Here is a 24,034-nt window from a genome sequence, read left to right as displayed (position 1 = left end):
TAACATATCCATCACTTCACATAATAGTCACTTATTTTCTGAGAACACTTAAGATCTATTCTCTTAGAAATTTCCATAGTCACCATGCTTGTACATTAGTCCCCAGAACTTACTCATCATATAAATGGAAGTTTGTACCCTTTGACTGACATCTCCCCATTTCCTCCACCCGGCAACAAACACCATTCTTCTCTCTGTTTCTATGAGTGTGGCTCCTTCAGACGCCACATAAAATGATAGCATACAGTATTTGTCTTTCTGACTTATTTCACTTAGCTGAAAGTCCTCAAGGTCTGTCCATGCTGTCACAAATGGCAGGATTTCCCTCTTTCTCACAGCTGAATTATATTCCATTCTGTGTATTTATGTATCACATCTTCTTTATCCATTCATCTGTGGATGAAGACTTAGTTGTTTCCAAATCTTGACTACTCTGAATAATGCCACAGAGAATATGGGAGTGCAAGTATCTCTTTAACGTCCTGTTTTCACTTCCTTTGGATATATACCTAAGAAGTGGGATTGCTGAATCATACGGTATTTCTAGTTTTAACTTTTTGCGGAAGCTCCACACTGTTTTCTACAGTGGCTATACCAATTTAAATTTCCACCAACAGTGCAGAAAGATTCCCTTTTCTCCATATCTTTACCAACACTGTATTTCTTATCTTTTCTATCACTTTTTCTAGCCATTCTGTAGGTGTGAGGTAGTAACTTACTGTGGTTTTGATTACACTGACCTGATGATTAGTGACATTGAGCATCTTTTCATGTATCTGTTGGCTGTTTGTATGTCTCCTTTAGAAAAACATCTATTCAGGTCCTCTGCACATTCTTTAATTGGATTATTTTTTTGCTATTGAGTTATACGAGTTGCTTATATATTTTGGATATTAACCCCTCATCCGATATATGATTTACAAATATTTTCTCCCATTCTGTAAGTTACATTTTCATGTTGTTGATTGTTTCTTTTGCTGTCAGAGTCTTTTAGTTTATTGTAGTCTCACTTATTAATTTTTGCTTCTGTTGCTTGTGCTTTTCATGACATATCCAAAAAACTGTTGCCAAGTCAGGTTCTGTTACTCCATCTTGACTAGAAGAGGAAGTTTCACCTGGTATTTTTTAATAGTCTCATTCTTTGACAATGTTTTTTATTCCCTTGCATTAATAATTACAATCATATTCATTGAAAGTTTCTATTTGATAATCCTATTATCTGAGGTTCTTAGCAAACTAACCTTAGGGTTTTCTATGTCTGCTGCTTCTCATTCAGGAAGTATCTTTCGTATGCATTCTGTGATACTGAAATGTGAGTTCACCTTCAACAGGGTTTTATTTGAAGAAATACTGTGCAGCCTGGATTAAACATATGACGTGCCAAAGCAATTTTACAAGAGCTTCGCCTGGTGCCCAAAGTTACTGCCAGCCAGGGGCCATTGTTATGTTAATTACTTGGCTGGAAATTCCTAAAGTCAGTAACAGTTTAAAATCTAATCATAAACCTAAGTTAAGACAAACCTAGGATTATGAATTCTCAAAGGAAAAATTTTTCCACCCAGCTGAGAAATACAAGCCTCTTAACATTTGTCTGTGCCAAAGAGTGGACTGTTTTTCCCCTTAGGGTATAGCTAAGGGATCCCAATTATATGCTGAGGTCTCTGTCTAATACCCCATCCTGCATTGGACCAAGACTTAAGCATCTGCCTCTACGTGGGTAATAAAACCAACCCCCTTGGACATCCGGAATGACATGTCCTTCTCAGCCCTCAGAGCTGTTGCAGTGTCAGCTCACTCTTATTTTCCTCTGCATTTTTGGCTCTTGGAATTTCCCTTACTTTCATGTGAAGTTAGGTTATGTGGTGGCTGGTGATGCCATCAACCAAGATATTAAACTCAAAATATCAAACAAGCTGGAGTAGAATCAAAAGGCAATGAAATGGGAAGAGTGTCAGTGTTAGAATGTAAGTATGGTCCTAATTTGTGGAAACTTTAAAATTCCCTCTAACACATTCTAACATTTCCCTCTTCAATTACTTACCTGCTGATTTCCAACTTGTATTCTTCCCACTGGAATCTTATATTGGAATCTATGCTGGTGGTTTTCAAACTATGTTCTGTGGGAGGAAACTGACCTCAGCCCTTACCCCTGAGCTCCTTCTGAGCTTGGATAAAAGAGTTTAGATAAAAGACTGAGGCTTTAGAAAGTTGGAAAATCCCTTTTCTGTGAGACAGACCAAGTATTTTAAATGTATAAAAGAGTATAAAATAATTCTTTAAAAATGAATCTAGGGGGCTTCCCTGGTGGCGCAGTGGTTGAGAATCCGCCTGCCAATGCAGGGGATACGGGTTCGTGCCCCGGTCCGGGAAGATCCCACATGCTGCGGAGCGGCTGGGCCCGTGAGCCATGGCCACTGAGCCTGCACGTCCAGAGCCTGTGCTCCGCAACGGGAGAGGCCACAACAGTGAGAGGCCCGCATACCGCAAAAAAAAAAAAAAAAAAAAAAAAAGAAGAATCTAATACGAAGAAATAACTGTTTTGTACCTTCAATTTTTTCTCACATAAGTTTTAATTGGGGTAGAAATATCCTTGAATAAAAGTTATATTTAGATTCCACATCAAGAGTTGACTGTTTTCCCTTAACAAATTAACCACCCACCTTTCTTTCTCTTAGGTTGTTCTGGTGATGAGCGTCCTGGTGAGTGTGCATATGTCTCTTGAACGTGCTGAGTTTCCATCACTTCAGGAATCCCATCTAATGTGACGGATACATGGGTGATTGGGGCAACAACAATGTCATCTTCAGATGAACTAAATATATTATTATCTAATGGAAATAAAATCAACTAATTGTAATCAACTTTGTATTATGAATCAAAATAATTTCATAAAATATTTCCTGTTTCTTTGAAGATTAAAATAGAAATAAGATTTTGAAATCTAGTCCCTGCTTTTTATTTCCTCTGCCCTAAGTCAAGTACCCTGAGGCAGTCCAGGCTTGACAGGACTATTCAATGCCTCCCTTACCTGACTTCCTATCCCCAGTCTATCTTGTCTCTCTTCTCCATTCTTCACATTGCCACTAAAGTTTTTCTTTAAAACCTAAGTCTGGCCTGACCATATTATTCTTCTCCATAAAAACTTTACACCCTGAAAATTAGAAAGAAAAATAAAATTGACATATCTTCCCATAGTTTACAGGGGAAAAAAGATAGGAACAACCCAAACTCCATAGCATGCCATTCTGAGCTTCCACAATCTACAAACCATTATGAAGCTTATACTTCAGCTATACTAAAGCATTCTGAATCTCAAACATTTCATTGTTTTTTTTTTTAACAGGTCTGTGTCTTTTGTTCAATTCCCACCACCTACCTTGAATGCCCCTTCCTGTCTCCTCCACCCATGAAAAGCTTATTTGTTACTAATTGCCCAGGTCAAAACACTGCCTCCATAAAGCCTGTCTCTGGTGTTTTCAGCTAGAGAAATCTCTCCTTCCAGAACACTCTGCTATCCCTCTCATGGCTTTATTTTTAGCTTTTACAGTTATTTATGTAAATAACTATCTTCAAAAGAAAACTGTCAGCTTGAGGAAAGACACAAGATCTGTTCATTTCTGTAAAATGTTATTGCCTGATACATTGCTGTGCATATAGAAAATATTCAATAAACATCTTAAATTGATTTAATAATAATTTTATTAGTTTGACTACGTCCAAAGGAGAACATGGATTTAAAAGCAGATCAATAAATGTGGCAGTGAATTTTATGCCATGAAGTCTCAGAAAACATTTCAATGGATTTTTGCCTATTCACTGATGAATACTGACTAAAGATCAATTTTTATTGATCAATAAAGATCAATATTGACTAAAGATCACTAAATTATAATAGTTTGGGCCCTAAATACTTCACCAATCAGGTTAAGAAGAAATTCTGCATAATCTGCTATTTGACAACTAAATTACTTTTTTATCCTTAACGTCCTCACTCCCCAAATTAAAAAAAAAAAAAATCTTGTTTAACTGAACACTTTAGCAAAGGTGCCTCAACTAGTACTGTACCTTAAGATGCACTTGGGACCAAAAAAATATAACACATGGTCTCTGGTCTCTTGATATTTATCATCTGACAGAGATGGAAGAAGAGCTTTTCAAAGCATATCAACATGGTTCTACTAGCACAGGGAGCTATATTCAATATCCTATGATAAACCATAATGGAAAAGAATACAAAAAAGAATGTATACATATGTATTACGGAATCACTTTGCTGTACAGCAGAAATTAACACAATATTGTAAATCAACTATACTTCAAAAAAAAAAAAAAGCATATAAACATGAACAGTCATAACACAACACTCACTGATGCGCTTTTCGTCCAGCATAGGGCCAGGAGAATCCATATTGAGGAGTGCTTCAGCAGCCTCGATAGTTTCAATGGTTTCATCCCCATTATGACAGGAAGCTTCAACTACAATACATTTAAAGAGAAAACAGAATTAGCTACCAGACATTTGTTTTTCTAAAAAGCACAGATTCGGGAATTCCCTGGTGGTCCAGTGGCTGGGACTCAGCACTTTCACTGCCAGGGGCCCAGGTTCAATCCCTGGCCGGGGACCTAACATCCCATAAGCCGTGTGGCGTTGCCTAAATAAATAAATAAGTTAAAAAGTATAGATTCTCACCTCTTGAACCAGAATACACCACTTAATACTCTGGTTGATAACCATAGTTTCCTGCAACATATAAAATCTATACTGAAAATGACTATATTTCTCATTTAAAACTTTGCAAGATGTGGGGGTTTTATTAAAAATAACAACAACAACAACCAAAAACCTCTGCAAGACACTGGGAGGTTAAAAAGTAAGCAAAATAGAACTCATACTCTAGGAGGAAAACACCAGTCATTTCTGATAATTCTTGTATTTACATGAAGAGTAAACTAAGATGTCACTGGGCAGGTCGTGCTCTTTCTGTTGACTCCATACTTTAAAATGACTGGCTTGATAGTTTCAGGTCCCTTTCAGCTCTAACACTGATTCCAATACTCTTAGCTCACTCATAGGAATGAATATGAGTCTCTGTTAATTTCTGAATCTTCTTCCATTCTTCTATAATTAGTGAATTGCCACCATCACCAAAAGTTTTAGTCGTAGTCACATTATTAGAATATAAACACTCTTTGATAATTATAGTATTCTGGTACCTTTCTTCTCTAACGTGTAACATAGAACACTAATTTCCCTACTGTGAACTGTGCCTAGTGCAAGTTATTTTTTTATGCAAATGAAAATTAATCCAAGTACATGCTAGACACTCGACACTTCTCTGCATCCCAGAGAGGTGTCTGAAATAGCTGCACTGCGAATTCTTTGAATGGCTTTTAGCTCCTCAGTTCTAGGATCAGCACCAAGAAACTAAGTGCTCTAGGCACTTGGGTTTCAGTAGTTGCAGCACACAGGCTCAGTAGTTGTGGCTCACGGGCTCTAGAGCACAGGCTCAGTAGTTGTGGCAAACGGGCTTAGTTGCTCCACAGCATGTGGGATCTTCCCGGACCAGCGCTCGAACCCGTGTCCCCTGCATTGGCAGGCGGATTCTTAACCACTGCGCCACCAGGGAAGCCCATATCTTTCTAGCTTTAAATGAAAGCAAACACATACATATCATTTATATTCTTTCTCCTATCTTAAATAATAGGTAACCATTCATGCTGTACTGACCCTTGCTTTTTAAACTTCATATACACTAGAAATCATTCTACAACTACATATAGAAATCATACTACCTTCTGAATTTCAAAAACATAAAGCAAGTTAAAATGTGGTTAAGGGCTTCCCTGGTGGCACAGTGGTTGAGAGTCCGCCTGCCAATGCAGGGGACATGGGTTCGTGCCCTGGTCAGGGAAGATCCCACATGCCGCGGAGTGGCTGGGCCCGTGGGCCGTGGCCGCTGGGCCTGCGTGTCCGGAGCCTCTGCTCCGCAACGGGAGAGGCCACAACAGTGAGAGGCCCGCGTACCACACACACAAAAAAATGAAATAATAAAAAAATAAATAAAAAAATAAAAAAATAAAATGTGGTTAATATCAGCAATCTAATTTGTAGAAATTTGTTTATTCCACTTAGCTTCAGTACTTAGGTCAGGAAATACAAAATAAATTGGTGGTTCCTACATGAAACAGGAATGAAACCAAAAAAAAGTACAACTAAGCTTTTAAAAATATAGAGAAAATGTTTGCCCTTCATTAAATGGATTACAAAAATTTCTTGTAAGCAACAATAAAACCCACAAGGCTTTTTTTCTTCCAATTTTATTGAGATTATAATTGACATACAGCATTGTGTAAGTTTAAGGTGTACAGCATGATCTGACTTACATACATCATGAAATGATTATCACAATAAGTTCACAATAAGTGAACACCCATCATCTCATATAGATACTAAATTAAAGAAACAGAAAAATTTTTTTCTTGTGATAAGAACTGAGGAATTACTTTTAACAACTTTTATATATAACACACAGCAGTGGTAATTATATTTATCATATTGTACATTATATTCCTAGTACTTTTTTATCTTCTAATTTTTTTTTTTTGCGGTACACGGGCCTCTCACTGCTGCGGCCTCTCCCGTGTCCATGGCTCGCGGGCCCAGCCACTCCACGGTATGTGGGATCTTCCCGGACCGGGGCACGAACCCGTGTTCCCTGCCTCAGCAGGCCGACTCTCAACCACTGCGCCACCAGGGAAGCCCCACTTTTTTATCTTCTAACTGGATGTTTGTACCTTTTGACTACCTTGGTCCAATTCCCATTCCCCCCACCCCTGCCTCTGGCTACCACAAATCTCATCTCATTTTCTATGAGTCTGTTTATTTGTTTTCGAAGTACACCTGACCTACAACACTGTTAGTTCCTCAACCTAGTGATGTGGTACTGCTATACATATCAAAATGATCACCACGATAAGTCTAGTTAAGACACATCATCAAAGATATTACCTAGTTATTTATTGTATTCTCCACACTGTACATAGCAATATGTATATTAAGTTGTTGATCACTTAATTTCAAATGCATTTTTACTCCCCAACTCCACGTTTACTATTTCTGACATGTTTTACGTCTTTCTGTTTTGTGTATCCCTTAACTACTCATTGTGATACAGATGATTTTATAATGTTTGTCCTTTAACCTTCCTACTAGCTTTACACATGGCTGATTTACTACCCTTACTGTATATTTGCCCTTACCAATGAGATTTTTCCTTTCATAATTTTTCCTTTCATAATTTTCATATTTCTTTTTGTGACCTTTTTTGGTTAGAGAAATCCCTTTAACATTTCTTGTAAAGCTGGTTTGTTGGTGCTGAACTCTTTTAACTTTTGCTTCTCTGTAAAACTTGATCTCTCCATCAAACCTGAATGAAAGCCTTGCTGGGTAAAGTATTCTTGGTTGTAGGTTTTCCCCTTTCACCACTTTAAATATATTGAGCCACTCCCTTCTGACCTGCAGGGTTTCTGCTAAGAAGTCAGCTCACAGCCTTATGCGAGTTCCTTTGTATGTAACTTGTTGCTTTTCCCTTGCTGCTTTTAAAATTCTCTCCTTATCTTTAATTTTTGCCCCTTTAATTACAATGTGTCTTGTTGTGGTCCTCTTTGGGTTGATCCTGTTTGGGACTCTCTGTGCTTCCTGGACATGGATGTCTGTGTCCTTTCGCAGGTCAGGAAAGTTTTCAGCTATTATGTATTCAAACATGCTCTCTGCCCCTTTCTCTCTCTCTTCTCCTCTGGAACCCCTATAATGCAAATACTAGTACGCTTGATGTTGTCTGAGAGGTCTCTTAAACTGTCTCATTTCTTTCTATACTTTTTTCCTTTTTCTGTTCAACTTCAGTGATTTCCACTACTCTTGTCTCCCAGCTCACTGATCTGTTCCTCTGTCTCATTTAGTCTACTGTTAATTCCTTCCAGTGTACTTGTCATTTCAGTTACTGTTCTCTTCATCTGTTTGGTTGTTCTCTACATTTTCTGCTCTTTGTTAAAAACTTCTAAAAAAAAAAAAAAAAAAAACTTCTAACTCCTTGCTCTGTGCACCCATTCTCCTCCAGAGTTCCCTGAACATGTTTACGATCATCATCTTGAACTCTTTACAGGGCAGGCTGCCTATCTCCACTTTATTTAGTTCTTCTGGGGTTTTATCTTGTTCCTTCATTTGGAAGATATTCCTCTGTCGCTTTTATCATTTTATCTAACTTGCTCTTCTTATTTCTATGTATCTGGCAGGATGGTTACATTTCCCGGCCTTGGAGAAGTGGCCTCTGTAGGTGCCGTCCTATGCATCCCAGGACTGGTCTCCCCTCTGGTCACCAGAGCTACGTGTTCCGGGGTGCTCCCTAGTGGACTGCGTGGGTCCTTCTGTTGCAACAGGCTAACTATTGTGGATGGTCTGGTAGGTGTGGCTGGCCTGTGGTCCAGTTGTTTGCCAGGTCCTGCCTTGTGCGGAGGCTGCCAGGGACCCCAGGTGGTCCCATGGCTAGTGTTGGCTGACAAGTGGGTAGAGCCGGGGTCTAGAGTGGGTAGTTGTGGGGCTCGGGATCCCAAGATCTAGTGTCAGCCTGCTGGTGGGCAGGGCCAGTTCCTGACATGGCTGGCCGTGGGGTCTAGGGTGTCCAAAAGCTGCTGTTGGCCCACCTGTGAGTAGGGCTGGATCCCAGATAGCTGGCTGAGGGGTCCAAAGGGGTTCATCTCCTTTAATAATTTCAATTTTAGACTCAAGACTGGTAATGGAAGGATCTCCACATAGATAAAGCTCATAGTCAAATGCTTTTCATAAATTTTTAATAGCACAGCCTTGTTTCAAAGGAAATGTTATATAAAACGCCAACATATAAACAGATAAAAGTAATATTTCATCATTATACATTTTAAAAGTTAAAATTTATATCAAACTTGATATGAGATAAATAAATGATAAAAATGAAAGTGTTCTGATGAACATGAAAATTTGAAATCAGGGGTTATCGATGACAGCTGCCATCTAATATAACCCTCAAGTCCATAAAAATAGTTTGATCTTTTTATTGAAAATTTCAAACAGAATCAAAATTATGGGACATAGTATAATGAATTCTCACATATCCACTCTCAGCATCAATCATTATCAAAACATAGTCAATCTTCTTTCATCCATACTCCACTTACTGCTCAATGTCCCCTCACACACACCTTGACCCCCAGGATTATTTTGAAGGAATCCATGACACTGTATTTTAACTGTAAGTATTTGAGCATATGTATCTAAAAGATAAAGGATCTAACACAATGCTATTATCATGCCTAAAAATGTCAACAATATTCCTTATCATTTGAAGTGCTACCTAGGTCTCATAATTAGTTTATAAACTGTCCTATCCCCATCACCATCTTCCCTGTAGTTTCTCAAAAGTGCAGTACTCTCCCCTCCCCCACTCTGGACTAAGGAGGGCTATAAGAGCCTTTCATTTCTCATGACATGACTCGAACAAGTACAGAAGAGTTAAACAAAGGCTTGGGTTGGAAGTTAAGAAAGGCAAGAGAGAAGAATCATGCAAACAGCAAATCTGATTTTCAAGATGTGGCTTATTTTCTGGATCCATTCCATACCAGTTCTGTTTTCCAGGAAGGAAGGAGCTTGTCTGCATCTCGTCATCAGCTATCTTCAAGTCTAAGCCCAAGAGAGTGAAGCACTGGAAGGAAGAAATAATTCCTTCTCCTAAAGATCCAAGATCTGCTTTCCTAGTCTCCATTTCTTCTTTGAGGACCAGTATCTTCCTTGGTGACTAAAACCAGGAATAAACACTCCTTCAGGGGAGACCCTGGTTCCCAACCCACAAAGAGTGTGTAGCCTTACCCTAAGGCATCAAGAAAGTAAGTCAGAACACACTGTGGCGAAAACCCCATTAGCTACACAACACATACATGCATAGTGGTGGTCATTCTGTTATACAAAACACAAAGTACACAGTCAGTGATGAGTTGAAACCTCTAATATGATTAATCCAATTGTCTTATTGATAAGCGAGAAACAAATCTAGATTTATCAAAAACTTTCATTGGGTTGCTCTGAAAAAAATGTGAATATATGAGAACATGCTTTGTAAAAAATAAGAGGACAGTACAAAAACTAAGTGTTGTTCATCAGCGTTATCTATGACTCAGTCACTGGGTGCATGACATAAGCAAGTCATTTAACTTCTCTAATTTCAGTTTTCTTTTTCTGCTGTGAGAATTAAATCCATACTTTAAAAAATATCTACTATATTAATATGATACAATGATAAGAAGACAATGCCATTTTGGAGGTATGTTTGCCCAAAATGGATTATCTCATTCTAATCATGAGAAAATATCACAGAAATAAAATTGAGGGGCATTCTACAGTGTCTGACCAGTACTCCTCAAAAGCATCAAGGTTATGAGAGACAAGGAAAGACAGAGGAACTGTCATAGACTGGAAGCGACTAGGAAAAAATACCAACTAATTGCAATGTGAGATTCAAGATAGAATCCTGGAACATGAAAAGGATGTTAGTGTGAAATGCGTGGAATAAAGTCCAGGTTTAGCTGATAATACTGTGACTAATGTTAATTTCTGGTTTTTAATTTAAGAATAAATATTCAGAGCTTCCCTGGTGGCACAGTGGTTAAGAATCTGGCTGCCAGTGCAGGGGACACGGGTTCGAGCCCTGGTCTGGGAAGATCCCACATGCGGTATAGCAACTAAGCCCGTGTGCCACAACTACTGAGGCTGCATGCCACAACTACTGAAGCCTGCGCACCTAGAGCCTGTGCTCCGCAGCAGGAGAAGCCCGCGCACCACAACGAAGAGTAGCCCCTACTTGCGAGAAAGCCGGCACGCAGCAACGAAGACCCAACGCAGCCATAAATAAATAAATAAATAAACTTTAAAAAATTAAAATAAAAAATAAATATTCAAATAATCTTTGCTTCTAAGTAATTAACTTTCTCAAACACCTCCAACATCTCTGGCCAAGATATATGAATGCAAATGTATAAAATTACAAATGCGTGCACCAGTTTCTAAAACTGATGGAAAAAAGCACCACCTCAACACTTACATTCAGTTTGAAATATCCTACTAGTTCTGACTGAACAAATCTTTAAACCTCAGCACCTTATGCTACATTTGGGTCACGGCCTCCTATTTTGCTTCCTGAGGCAGCAGTAACAAAAGAATATTCCTATCTTTTGCCCTGCAAACAACCTCTCATTGTTATCAGGAGTACAGAGCTAGGCACACAAACAATGCTCAGTGAAGACTTGGTGAACCGAGTTGGTTTGGTTCCTCTTACACACCTTCTATTTCATCACGTTCATCTCTGTCTATTTAGGAAAGAAGGAGGAGATAAGTGAGCGCTATGAAGCACAGGCAGATGAGAAAGAAAATGTCATTTCCTTCTTCCCCCAGGTCTCTAGCTTTGAGTAACGGAGTTACTCAAAACCGAGTCAAGAACTGTTTATATCCCCCAAATCACAGGGCTAACCCACTGACTAAAACTATGCTGAAGGAAGGTGCTGTCAGAGGCACACACACCTGTAAGGGTGATGTCGTCGTCATCCTCATCGATGATTTCCTCTTCGGCGACATCCAAGGAGCTCTCAGTGATCATGTCATTGGGCTCCTCCACACAGGCTAGACCCGCATAGCTATTGAGAATATCAGCACCAGGAACGTGTTCCACAATGACAGCAGGAAAAATAGCTGGATCGCCAAGCTGGGAGGGGTGAAGGAAAAAAAGGATTAACAAAGTTTTGCTTTTGTTCAATACAACACAAATTATTTTATACAATTTAGTTTTCACATCATCAGCTACTTGAATATTGACAAGCTTTCTAGGATACAGAGAATATATATCCACTAAGACCAAATAAAACTTTCATTACCAATTTTGGGTCTTAACAGCCAAGCTTTCATTAGGAAGTTCCATAAAAGTATGTTTTTAAAGCTCACTAAATTAAAAAAACTAGTGTCATTAATGCATAAGAAGTGGCATACAAATGAAATGTACAATTAAATAAAATCTCAGCAAAAGTTTCTTTGACAGAAAAAAATCAGTGAGCTTAATAAATATTACACTGTCACTTGGCACACAGGCCGTGTTTAACAACTAACTGCTTTTGATTCAAATGAGAAAATTAACTTTCACTTTCTATCTGGTTATAAGATCAGGGAAGTCGAGAACTGGAAGAACTCTAGTCTAGCCATCTAATTTTACAGATGAGGAAACTAAGGCAGAAAGGATTTTTAACAGTCTACTCAAAAATCAGTTAATTAGGGATTTCCCTGGTGACTCAGTGGTTGAGAGTCTGCCTACCGATGCAGGGGACACAGGTTCGTGCCCCCGTACGGGAAGATCCCACGTGCCGCGGAGCGGCTGGGCCCATGAGCCATGGCCGCTGGGCTTGCGTGTCCGGAGCCTGTGCTCCGCAACGGGAGAGGCCACAACAGTGAGAGGCCCGCGTACCGCACACACACACACAAAAAAATCAGTTAATTAGTCACGAAAAAATTCAATGTTAAAAGTGAAAGCCAAATTAAAAAATGTTTTGAATGTACCTAAGTATACATGAATTATAATACTATATAATAAGGGCTATCTATAAAAGAATTACTTTTTAAATATAGTAAAAATGCTGACATTTATTAACTTGTTTTATATTGCTCTACTTGCCATATGGTAAGGGTTCTGTTCATTTGTTACACTTTCATAGTAACATTTCTCTGCAAATCATCATCCCCTAAACCACTAATATACACTAAACAGTCTACTGATGAAAAAAAATCAATTAAGATGTCATTACATTTCTCTTTTACTTTAAAAATTTAAAAAACTTGACTTTAAAAAGTTGTAAAAGTAGTACAAAGAATTCTCCTACAACCTTCATCCACATTCCCCAAATTTTAACACTTAATCATGTCTGTCATCCTCTTTCTATATTATCATTTCTATATCTATAGTTTTTCTGACTTATTTGAAAGTGGTAGACATACTACTCGTTTAACCCTAACTACTTAAGTATATATTTTCTAAATATATGACCATTATCTTATACAAAGATAGCACAATTATCAAAACCAGCAAAGTAACATTGATACAGTACTATTATTTAATCTATAGACCTGATTCAAATTTCTCCATCTCATTAATGTCTTTTTTTTTTAATGGGAAAAAAAATTGAGATCAGGATCCTAAGTTTCATTTAGTAAATATCATGTTTCTTCACGACAACTCTAATCTAGAACAATTTCTTCTCCTTTAATCTGGAGGAGTTCTTCAGTTTTTCTTTGTCTTTCATGATCTTGACACTTTGGAAGAATACAGGCCATTTGTTTCATAAAATGTCCCCCAATTTGGGTTTTTGTGATATTAACTCATCATTAGATTCAGTCTGCATTTTTGGCTAGAATTTTAAAAAGTAATCTTGTGTCCTTTCAAATACATCTTATCAGGAGGTCAAAAATACCTTTTTGTCCCATTACTAGTGATAGTAACTTTGATCATTCAGTTAGGGTGGGTCTACCAGACTTCTCTATCATAAAGTTACTATTTTTCCTTTCATAATTAATAAGTATCTTATGGGAAGATAGTTCATGTAAATATCCTGTTTCTTAAAATATATACATATTGAAAATATTATTTATGATTTCATTATAACTAAGCAGGCTCAATCTTTAAAAAGTAATGTTTGTAGCAGTGCACAGAAGTTAAATATTACTTCTTATATAAGAATTTAATTACCTAAATTAAATATATGGTATCATAGGTACTAAACAGATACTATCTGTGCTTTCAAGAATGTTATGTTCTGAAATTTATAGATAACATTAATACTAAAACATATTTGGATTGCTTTATTTTAAAATGTTTCTTCCTATTTCGGAAAAGAGGAAAGTTAGAAGGAACTGGCTCTCCAAATCATAAGTTTTAAAACAGAAAAAGGCTCAAACATTACAATGTAAAACACACACAGGGAGGCATGAGAGAGAGTATCATATAGAGTAGCCAAAGTATAGTCATTGCCTTGCCCTTCTCTTTTTTGAGAGTGAATGCTGCACATGCAACCCAGCTTAGCATGAGCACATGCTTAACAGCACTTCTCCTCTTCTCTCCTAAGAGCTAAACTTAAGCTCCTCATCTTCTGACAAGGCTGAGCCCAGAGTTGAGTTAATTCTCATGATTTCATTTTAAGCCGCAGCAACTCCATGTACCAGGTAAGGACAGGGCTTATCATTTCTATCCATTGGCAGATAAAGAATTAAGTTAAGAAATTTACCCAAGATCACCACTAAGTCAGAGACAGAGGCAGGTCGACGCAATTCACAGGAGAAGCCCTCAAATGAAAGCGAAGTATTTCTCCCTACCCACATCTATTTGGCTCCTTAAGTTTGGGTAGTTGAGTGTTTAGAGTGTGGCTATTAAGAGAGATATCTCCAAAATTTTTTCTGAACCTACAAAGTTCCCAAGTTTCAAAGAACTACAGATACGTGTTACTACTTTCTGCCTTGTCCTATTCTCTTACTCTGTAACTGGATTCGAGCTGATGACTCTAGTCTCCAGATGTACAGGTGTTAGAACACCCTGTCATATACCACTATAAGTAATGCTACATCTACCTCAGTGCCCCTCTCCAGAAGCAACCACTGTTGCCAATTTCTTTGTTCCCTAACAGAGGCAGTCTGTGTATAATCAAGCATATTCTAATTTGCGTTAAACAATCATTTTTAATTTCAGTTCAAATTTTAAAATAATTTTAAAACTGTTTAAGACAAATTTCAAACACACAAAAAGTAGAGAGAAAATTTAGTTTCCATGGAAGCAAAAGGTTACTTAAGAATGTAAAGGGACATGTGGTCGTGTGATTTAGAGAGTGGCAAACTGTAGTAAAGAAGAAAGACTGTGAACCAGGAGACCCAAGGCCTTCTCCAATCCTACTATCATGATCTTATCTTCCTCACTTTAAATGAAAGAAGAGCACCAGTTGATCCCAAGGGCACTTCCAGGTTTTAAGATGTATTTTAAAGGTATGGATTTGAAAACTGCCTGTTGATAACATTATAGTAGAAGAGATTACTCATTCTTATGGACTAAACCAGGGGGAGGGAGTCGCATGCACAAGTGATCACATACCTTCTGGCTTTGCTACTGCTGTTAGCTAATATTATTAGCACCAGGCATTTTGCTCATTGCTTCACATGGATTACCACCTTATTACATCATCACAAAATCCAATTAAGGAGACACATAAGACTATCTGTTTTATACATGGGAAAATGAAGTCTCAAGGAGAAAGGAAATGATTTACTGTAAGTGGAAGACTTTTTAAAAATATATTTATTATTTATTTGGTTGTGTTGGGTCTTAGTTGCAGCAGGCAGGCTCCTTAGTTGTGGCTCAAGGGCTCCTTAGTTGTAGCTTGCCAGCTCCTTAGTTGTGGCATATGGCCTCCTTAGTGGCAGCTTGCCAGCTCCTTAGTTGTGGCATGTGAACTCTTAGTTGCAGCATGTGTGTGGGATCTAGTTCCCGGACCAGGGATCAAACCCAGGCCCCCTGCATTGGGAGCTTGGAGTCCTAACCACTGCACCACCAGGGAGGTCCCCGGAAGACTCTTAAATTGACTCCAGAGTCCATGTTCTTTACCTATTCCCTATTATAACCAGCCTTAAACATGGTGCCATTTTGTTTTGGGATTGGTTTTTGTTTTCATGTTTTTGGCATATTTACTTAGCTCTGTTTAGAAAAACGGAATAGGCAAGGAGCTGTGTTTGTGGTATGACTTTCAATATGATCTTTTTTCAGGGCTTCTCCGATCCAAATCTATTATAAACTATCTTGAAGGCACAGCCAGTCCCTCTTGGTCCCCAGGGACTTCCCAAGATCACTCCCAATTTAGCCATACTGTCTTCTCCTTCTAGATATTTGCTCCTCTCATGAAAAACATAGGCCACTCTTTTCTAGTCCACTGAGATATATATTCAAAGTTGTTCATCTCTAATTTCTCCAAGGGTACTATTAATTCACATACAATAAACAGACCAACTCTGAATCTTAGGTAACAAGCCTGAATCTGTATATATAAAATAGATCTAGGAAACCCCTATCAGGTGACTGGAAAGAATCTCTCCCTCTATTACCATAAACAGAAGGAAAACACACACCCCAGAAACTCCAGCTGCTGATCTGGGCTCATGGTAAACTCCTGCCTTACAAACTGATTGACTAGTAGTAACTCAATCATCAGGAGCCTAAAAACTTCATAACCACACATTCTAACATTCCATATAAAGAAATGGACCCTAGCCTCTTAAATGAAAAAATTGGCAAAATTTCAAATGCTAAATTTTCCTAGATTTAAATTTTTTTAAATAAATAAAATATTGGGACTTGTATTAGTTTGCTAGAGCTGCTGTAACAAAGCACCACAGGCTAGGTGGCTAAAACAACAGACACGTATTGTCTGTCAATTCTAGAGGCTACATGTCTGAAATCAAGGTGTCAGCAGGGTTGGTTCCTTCTGAGGGCTTTGAGGGAAGGATCTGCTCCAGGCCTCTCTCCTTGGCTTGTAAATGGCCCTCATCATGTTTACATGGTGTTCTCCCTGTATATGTGTGTGTCCAAGTTTTCTCTTCTTATAAAGACACTAACCGTACTGGATCAGGGGCCTACCCTATTCCAGTATAACCTCATGTTAACTAATTACATCCACAATGACCCTATTTCCAAATAAGGTCACATTCTAAAATATCAGGGGTTAGGACCACAACATATGTATTTGGGGGGTGGAGGGCAATTCAGCCCATAACAGGACTCCATTTTATTTAGCTTTAAATCTCTCATTTGACAATCAGCTCCCTCTACCCTAAATAACCTCTAGAGCTTATGGCAGTAAAGATATATATATAGACAGATACATATATATATATATATATTCTTGTTACTATTCATAAATTAAGGTTAGACATTATTCTTCAAGTTTCTTTGCTGAAAACCATCAAACTTTATCCACCTAGTTTTTCTATATCATTTTGACCAGACTCCTTCCCAAGATTTATTTTAAAAGAGAGTTTCACAAAGGTCAGAACTAGTCATAAAATGGCCACATTTCTAATAGTTAGCAATAAGATCTGTTACCTCCTTTTAAGAAATGAGGGAGTCAACACTTCGTTGATGCCCGAACAAAAATATTACATTTCATTTGGCTGGCTACTTAAAAAAATTTTTTTCTCCAAATCTTCTAAATCAGCTCTAAACCCTCTCCTCATTTAAATAATTAGATTAAATAAGTGTCACCTCTTCAGTACCTTTTATTTGAATCAGGGAATCTCAGTAAACTGTGTGGTTATCAACCCTGACTCTATACTGGGAAACATCTAAAAATATCAGTACCTGACCCTACATGTGATCAAACAAATCAGAATATCTAAGGATGTAACCAGAGCATGTTATTAAAGCTCCTCAGGTGATTCCAGTGAGTATGTAGGGGTCAGAACCACTGCTCTAAAGAATTACAAGATTCTAAACTGCATTCCCTAAATTGAGTCAACTCTGATTATTTATGCCAATGTCTGAGGTACTAGTAATCCAAACAGACAAACAGTTATATTATTATGTTACAAGATCTTCTGCTGTTTGGCACTTGCAGATTATTTTCCCATTTGCTTTTGGAATAGAACTAAAATAAATCACAAATGATGGGTGAGAAGAGAGAGGGAATGCTTCTTAGAATTAAAATCTGTTAACGATCAGAGTTATTAAAGCCTCCACTTCCATAGCAAATTAAACTGTAGTGAAAAACTGACTTTTCACTGTTTTGTAACTTTAGTGAAGGTGTTAACAGCTCTGGACAGAAAAATAAGTATACCAGTTTCCCTTTCTATTAATTTCAGGTAAATTTATGACGTGATGAAAGCAAAATTAACAATTTTTTTTAGCAGCAGTAATAAAAATCAAACCAAGTGTTAGCAGGAAAGAGAAACAATTTCCCCACATTTCAACATTGTCCACTATGTAGTTGCCATTTGTGGCTGATGATATAAGTGGAAACACCATCAAGTTAAAAGAGAAGGAAAGTGACCAATCTGTACGCAGTACAATGTTACTACCCTGAGTAGGCTTGCTTGTTTCCTCAGTATACCATGATCCAAAGCCCTAGGCAGATACTTAAGAAACTATGGATCTTTATTCCAACTCTATTAAATAAGTTTATTCAACAAGTTTTTGGATATAAAAAAGGAAAAGAACTTTCAAATAACTTGTTTGCCAAGCTTCTCCAATAGCAGAGCTCAATCTGGTCTGCACTGTTGTGAAAACATCCTGCAGATCCCCTACGAAACAGCTTAAAATGAAGTTATTCTATCAAATGTTTTCCTACACAAAAAGCTGGTTGAAAAACAGTCTTTAAAAATTTCCCCAATGGAGGGACTTCCCTGGTGGTCCAGTGCTTAAGACTCTGCACTTCCACTGCAGGGGGCCCGGTTCGATTCCTGGTCTCCTGGTTGGGGAACTAAAATCCCGCATGCCCTGCAGCGGGCGCGGCTAAAAGAAAAAAGAAAAGAAAAAATTCCCCAATGGAGATAATCCTCCTTAAAGATAAGATGCTAAATGATCACCTTTCCAGTAGTGTATACCGTATCTCTCTGCCTCCAGTCAAGGGGATACCAGGATTGGGGTATGGGAGATACCGTCAGTATCTCCCATTCCGAAAAACATGCAAACTAAACACTTGTAAAAACTTATCTTGTGCCCTCTCTTCCAATCAGAATGCTGTCCCAAAGCCTCATCCTATGAAGACACTGCTTTGAAATGACTTCCTCCACCTTTGATTTAAAAAACAAAAACCCGACCCCTTACTCTATCAGGACGCAATCTGACAATATTTACCATGCAGCAAATGCACCAGAAATACACATGGTGAAAACAGGATATAACAGTAACTACTCAGGACCTAGAGTCAGAATGACCCTATTTAAGGCCAGACTGAACACCATGCCCTGGGTGCTTGAACTCAGGCAAATTATTCAGCCTCTCTAGGATTTAGTTTTTGTGTCCATCTAAAATACGAATAACAATATCTTCTAGAGTTGTTGTAAAAATTCAATAACATGTAAATACATCACTTATACTACATGGCATATAGCAAGCATTCAATGAATTTTTTTGATGATCAAAATCCTTCAATATTTGACTTAGATAAAAATAAACACTCTTAAAACTTGACTTACTATATATACATATATACAAACACACAAATCAAATCATCACATTGTACACACCTTAAACAATGTTATATGCAATAAAGCTGGGGGGGTAGGACTTAGCTTACTACAATCTTACATTGACAGGCATGGTTTTTTGTTTTGTGTTGTTATTTAATTTGGCCTCACCACTTGGCATGTGGGATCTTACTTCCCTGACCAGGGATCGAACCCACGCCCTCCGCATTGGAAGCACGGAGTATTAAATAACCACTGGACTGCCAGGGAAGTCCCTTTTGTTTTGTTTTAAGTAAGAAGAGTCCTTTCAGAAAACTGGTGCATGAAACATAACCATCTACTCCCAGCAACAACCGTTTAGCTCCAACTAAAAGCAAAAGCTGAATACATATGTGTGTTCACTTTGCGAAAATTTATCAAACTGTACACTTATGATTTGTGCATCTTTGTGTTTATGCTATACTTCAATAAAAATCTTAAAAAGCAGAGGTCCATACGATGGGAGAAAAAGAACCTGAAAATATCTTCAACTCACTATACTCTAGTTCTCTCAGCACTATTCTCAGGCAGAAGTGAAAGCAGAAGAGTTAGCGGGAGGAGACTAGGACCAGATCAAATACTAGGATGGTCTTTCTTCATCCCCTCCTACGAACCATAATAATATTAAAGAAAATCTCTAGACATAGCACATCTAGGTGGATATACACACACAAAAATTAGGGTGACTGGTGAACGAAATGAGTCAAAATTAAAATCCTTCATACAAGTTCCCGTGGTACATTTTTAAAAAATTATTTTGGTGAACAGATTTATATATGAACATATTTATATTCCAAGAGTATAAAACATTACTGTCCCCCCCCCTTTCTATACAGTTCCCCATCCCCAATAGCTACCACTGTTACCAATTTCCAAAGTGTATTTACGATTTCAGGAATTAATGTATTACGTAAAACAAGCCAGGATTGTATAGCTGGTCTCTGGGACTCAGCACTAAGTTCTTGTGAAGGATTCTTCACAGCCAGATTCCTGGCATACTTTGAAAATCTGTCATTAAAACAGCTTCATTATCTGCAAATGAGAATACTTCTGTTGATTGACTCAAGCTCTCTTTATAGGAGCTTATCCCTTCTAGTCTTATTTTAAAAGAAAATGAAAAGCAGTTTTAGCAATCAGGCAGAAAAGTCTTAAGGAGCTGCAGTGCAACATTACCCAACACACTGGTCTAACTTATAAACAGTTTTCCTGACTGAAAGTGTAGTACATGAATCTAATTTAAAAAATTTTTAATATGTAAATGGGAGAAAAAAATGCTGTTGTATTTATCACAATTGTAATCCCTATAAAAGGCTATTTACTTAATATTCTTCCAGATTCTCTCTTTCATTCAAAGTTCCTTTTATCTCTTATCTCCTAGCATAATGGTTAAGATTTTGGACTTTCTCAAGTCAGACTCAACTCCAATGCAGGTGCTGCCACTTTACAGTTGTGTTTCTGGGCAATACTCATTCCTTCATTCAAACCTCTCGAGATTCCTCTTTACAAAGACTTCCCTTATTCATAAAATGGGGACAACAGTTGCCATACTGTACCAGGGTTTATTGTGAGGATCGAGAGAATGCACATCACCTACAGGACTTGGTAAAGCTAAGAGACAATAAATATTACCTCATATAGTTAAACAAAATATCCATCTTGAAATTAGCCTAGTGTTCATGTGTGTATGCATATACTGTGCCAGTTTTTGGCATCAGTGTTATATTAGCTCTGTGAAAATGAATTAGGGAACTTCTCTCTCTGAACTGAAACTGTTTAAATGATTCACTAAAGTTTAAGATAACTCACCCACGAAACTCTTTGGGCCTACCAGTTTTATGCTTATGGAGATTGTTCCCTGACAATTTCCTCAGGCTTTTGTTGTTGTTGTTACTAGTACATTTTCATTTTAAACAAAACACCAAACATTGATTACTAACGTTCTGAAAACTTAAAAATACTTCAATGCACTAGCTAAAGGCAGTATATAAAATCCCCACACAGTTCTGCATCATCTCTTAATAGAAATAGAAACAAATCAAGTTCTGTCAAAAAAAATTAATGAGGAAATAGATAATAAGACAATCCATCTACTAACTGATATTCTAAAAGAATGTTATTAAAATAGGACGGGACTTCCCTGGTGGCGCAGGGGTTAAGAACCTGCCTGCCAATGCAAGGAGACACGGGGTCGAGCCCTGGTCCCGGAAGATCCCACATGCCGAGGAAACTAAGCCCGTGCGCCACAACTACTGAAGCCGGCACCCCTAGAGCCCGTGCTCCACAAGAGAAGCCACCACAATGAGAAGCCCGCGCACCGCAACGAGGAGGAGCCCCCTCTCGCCGCAAACTAGAGAAAGCCCCCGTGCAGAAACAAAGACCCAACGCAGTCAAAAATAAACAAATAATTTTTTTTTTAAAAGAATAGGAATCTAGATACCTTTAGTAAATAAGCCAGGTTATTTTGAACAATACTCTGGGTACCTTTGTAACCCTGCCCTAGGAATCTATTACAGGATTCCAATATAGTGCTTCTAGTTACCCAGTAATAAATTCAAGATAATAGTCTACTACAGAAAATAGAACACTGTATCGCAGGTTGATTTGTGACAATCAAAGCGTACGTGGAGAAGACTTTGTAAACTATAAATGGCTCTACAAAATGTTAGGTGGTGTTATTTTTACACTTTACTCAACAATACAGCAGGTAACGTTTTCTTGGCACAGAGGTTAACATCCAAAGCAGCCTCAAGGCACAAAATTTTAATACATGCTTCTATCAGTCCCCTCAGTTCTCCAATATCCTAGGTTTTCATGGATTACGTACCTTTTATACCATGAAGTAGATAAATATTATGTTACAGCCAGGGGCTTGGTATAGGGGAAAAATGATTCAAATTCCTGGTAATTAACATGGTCAAAGTCCTTCCTTAATCTGATTAAAAAGGAACTCATTACAATGTTGTATCCTCCAGTCTCTATTTTTGAGAGCTCCTCACTAAACAATAAAATAGAATAAAGTAAAAATAAAACGATATTCTTAATGTGGTGGCGGTGGTGGCGGTGGTGATGATGAAAGCAGTTACTATGTTAAGCACTTCACGTGGCTTATGCCAGTTAACCCACGACACTGTGCTGTTGTTTTGTTGCCACTGGTCAGCCAGAGGCAGAGCTGAAATCTGAACCCAGGCAATCTGACTCCAGAGTCCACAAGTACAGGATCCTACAGATAAATTATAGTCATATGAAAGTTTCATCTCAGCTAAAGTGTGGGTTTAAAAATATATATATATATATATTTTTTTCTTAATGTACACTGCGTTCGAGCTACAGCTGAAAAATTTTGTTTTATTTCTGTCGACTCCAGTAGAGATGAGTGTTCTGAAGAAGCTTTTTCTCTTGCACAGCACCATGAAAAACAGAAAGGTCTAAGTAAAATGGTCTTTTCTCCAGACTTCCCCAAGATAATGTCTGAAATTCCACTGTAAACCCCTGTGGAGTTGATTTAGCTAAGTCTAATCTCATTTTAGGTCTTTCATGACAATTGGCCTTCTTTAGTCTTTGCCCAGAGTTTTCTTTTTTCAGTCAGGATAAATTACAACTTGGCCATGCATCTCAAAAAAAGTAAAATAATCACTGAAAACAATCTTAGTTGTTTTTTTTTTTTTTTTTTACTAGAGTGCCCACTTTAAAAGCTTAATATTTTGGGGGGGGTGTGTGTATGTGGCTAGCTAAGTATGAACAGAATCAATTACGAGGTTAAAAAAAAAGGTAAATTTTAGGTGTAGTAAATTTTAACCAGGTCTAAATGTTTACTTGCAAACTAACTAGGCAACATCGCAACAGTCAGTACCAGACTGATAAATGTTTTAAACATGCAGATTCTGTATAACTCAAAGAATTTAAGTAAAATCATAATTAAAGAGGTAATTCGTACTGCTAAAAGATGAACTTTGACAAGAATCTTATATATGCACAACTCGTAGAATAAAATGAGCCAGGGCATTCGTGAATATAGGCAGTTTAGCTACAACAAAGCCTTTTCCAGAATCAAAAGTTACACTAGATGATCATAGACAGAGACAGAAATTAGAGTCACTGCAAAAAACTGAACAACTCCAGATCAAACTACATCAAAATAAACTTAACCTGCTACGATGTTAAAGGAGAGTGCTCCCCTACAGAATGAATCTCCCAGATTTTTAAATCCTGAATGAAAAGTTTATTGGCTTATTCTAGAAACAAGTCATTCTCAACTATCAAAGAAAAAAATAGGAAAACATTTTTTAAAAAAGGTGAATGTATTTGTCTAACTGGTATCCAAGTCATAAAAATTGCCTTCATTACCTCACTTATCCAAAACAACTGAGTGATACAGAGTACACAGTGCAACGCTACAAACTTTAATGCCTTTTCTTGATTTACCTCAGGTCATTAATACAGCAACTGCCACATTTATTGACTACTTCCTTTGTGCTATGCTCTTGCTAAATGTTTTACATAAACATTGACTGCTCATAACCGTGGGAAGTAACTTTCACTTCTGGTGGAGGAAAGCAAAGCTCAGTGAAATTTAAAATCTTGTCTGAAATCATACAGCTAGTAAGCAGTGGAGCCTCCTACCCAAGCTGATACTCCTGATGCTACATCACAAGGACTCTTAATTGACAAGAGGTGGGAACAGATGAAACAGATAAGCTCACAAATGTATCACCAGTC

At 37.8% G+C, this 24,034-nt stretch overlaps 1 protein-coding gene across 9 annotated transcripts in view; it reads right to left on the bottom strand.

The window, feature by feature from the left end:
- Nucleotides 1–24,034, bottom strand: part of ELF1 (E74 like ETS transcription factor 1) — a 102,877-nt gene that overhangs the window by 14,615 nt on the left and 64,228 nt on the right. For 5 of the 9 annotated variants that reach the window (XM_067016539.1, XM_059041740.2, XM_059041742.2 and 2 more), the window contains exons 3-5: nucleotides 11,603–11,783; nucleotides 4,369–4,476; nucleotides 2,661–2,828 (exon numbers count right to left, since the gene is read on the bottom strand). In XM_067016539.1, coding sequence (XP_066872640.1) covers nucleotides 2,661–2,828; nucleotides 4,369–4,476; nucleotides 11,603–11,783 — 457 coding nt within the window. Of the gene's footprint in view, nucleotides 1–2,660; nucleotides 2,829–4,368; nucleotides 4,477–11,602; nucleotides 11,784–22,142; nucleotides 22,408–24,034 lie in introns of those variants that run through there. The other 4 variants (XM_067016536.1, XM_067016537.1, XM_067016535.1 and 1 more) reach the window with 2 other exon arrangements.

The sequence above is a fragment of the Kogia breviceps genome, chromosome 16 (genome assembly GCF_026419965.1).
Source record: "Kogia breviceps isolate mKogBre1 chromosome 16, mKogBre1 haplotype 1, whole genome shotgun sequence".
Classification (NCBI taxonomy): Eukaryota; Metazoa; Chordata; class Mammalia; order Artiodactyla; family Physeteridae; genus Kogia; species Kogia breviceps.
Note: the sequence above shows the minus strand (reverse complement) of the source record. Positions and strands in the feature narration are given on the sequence as shown.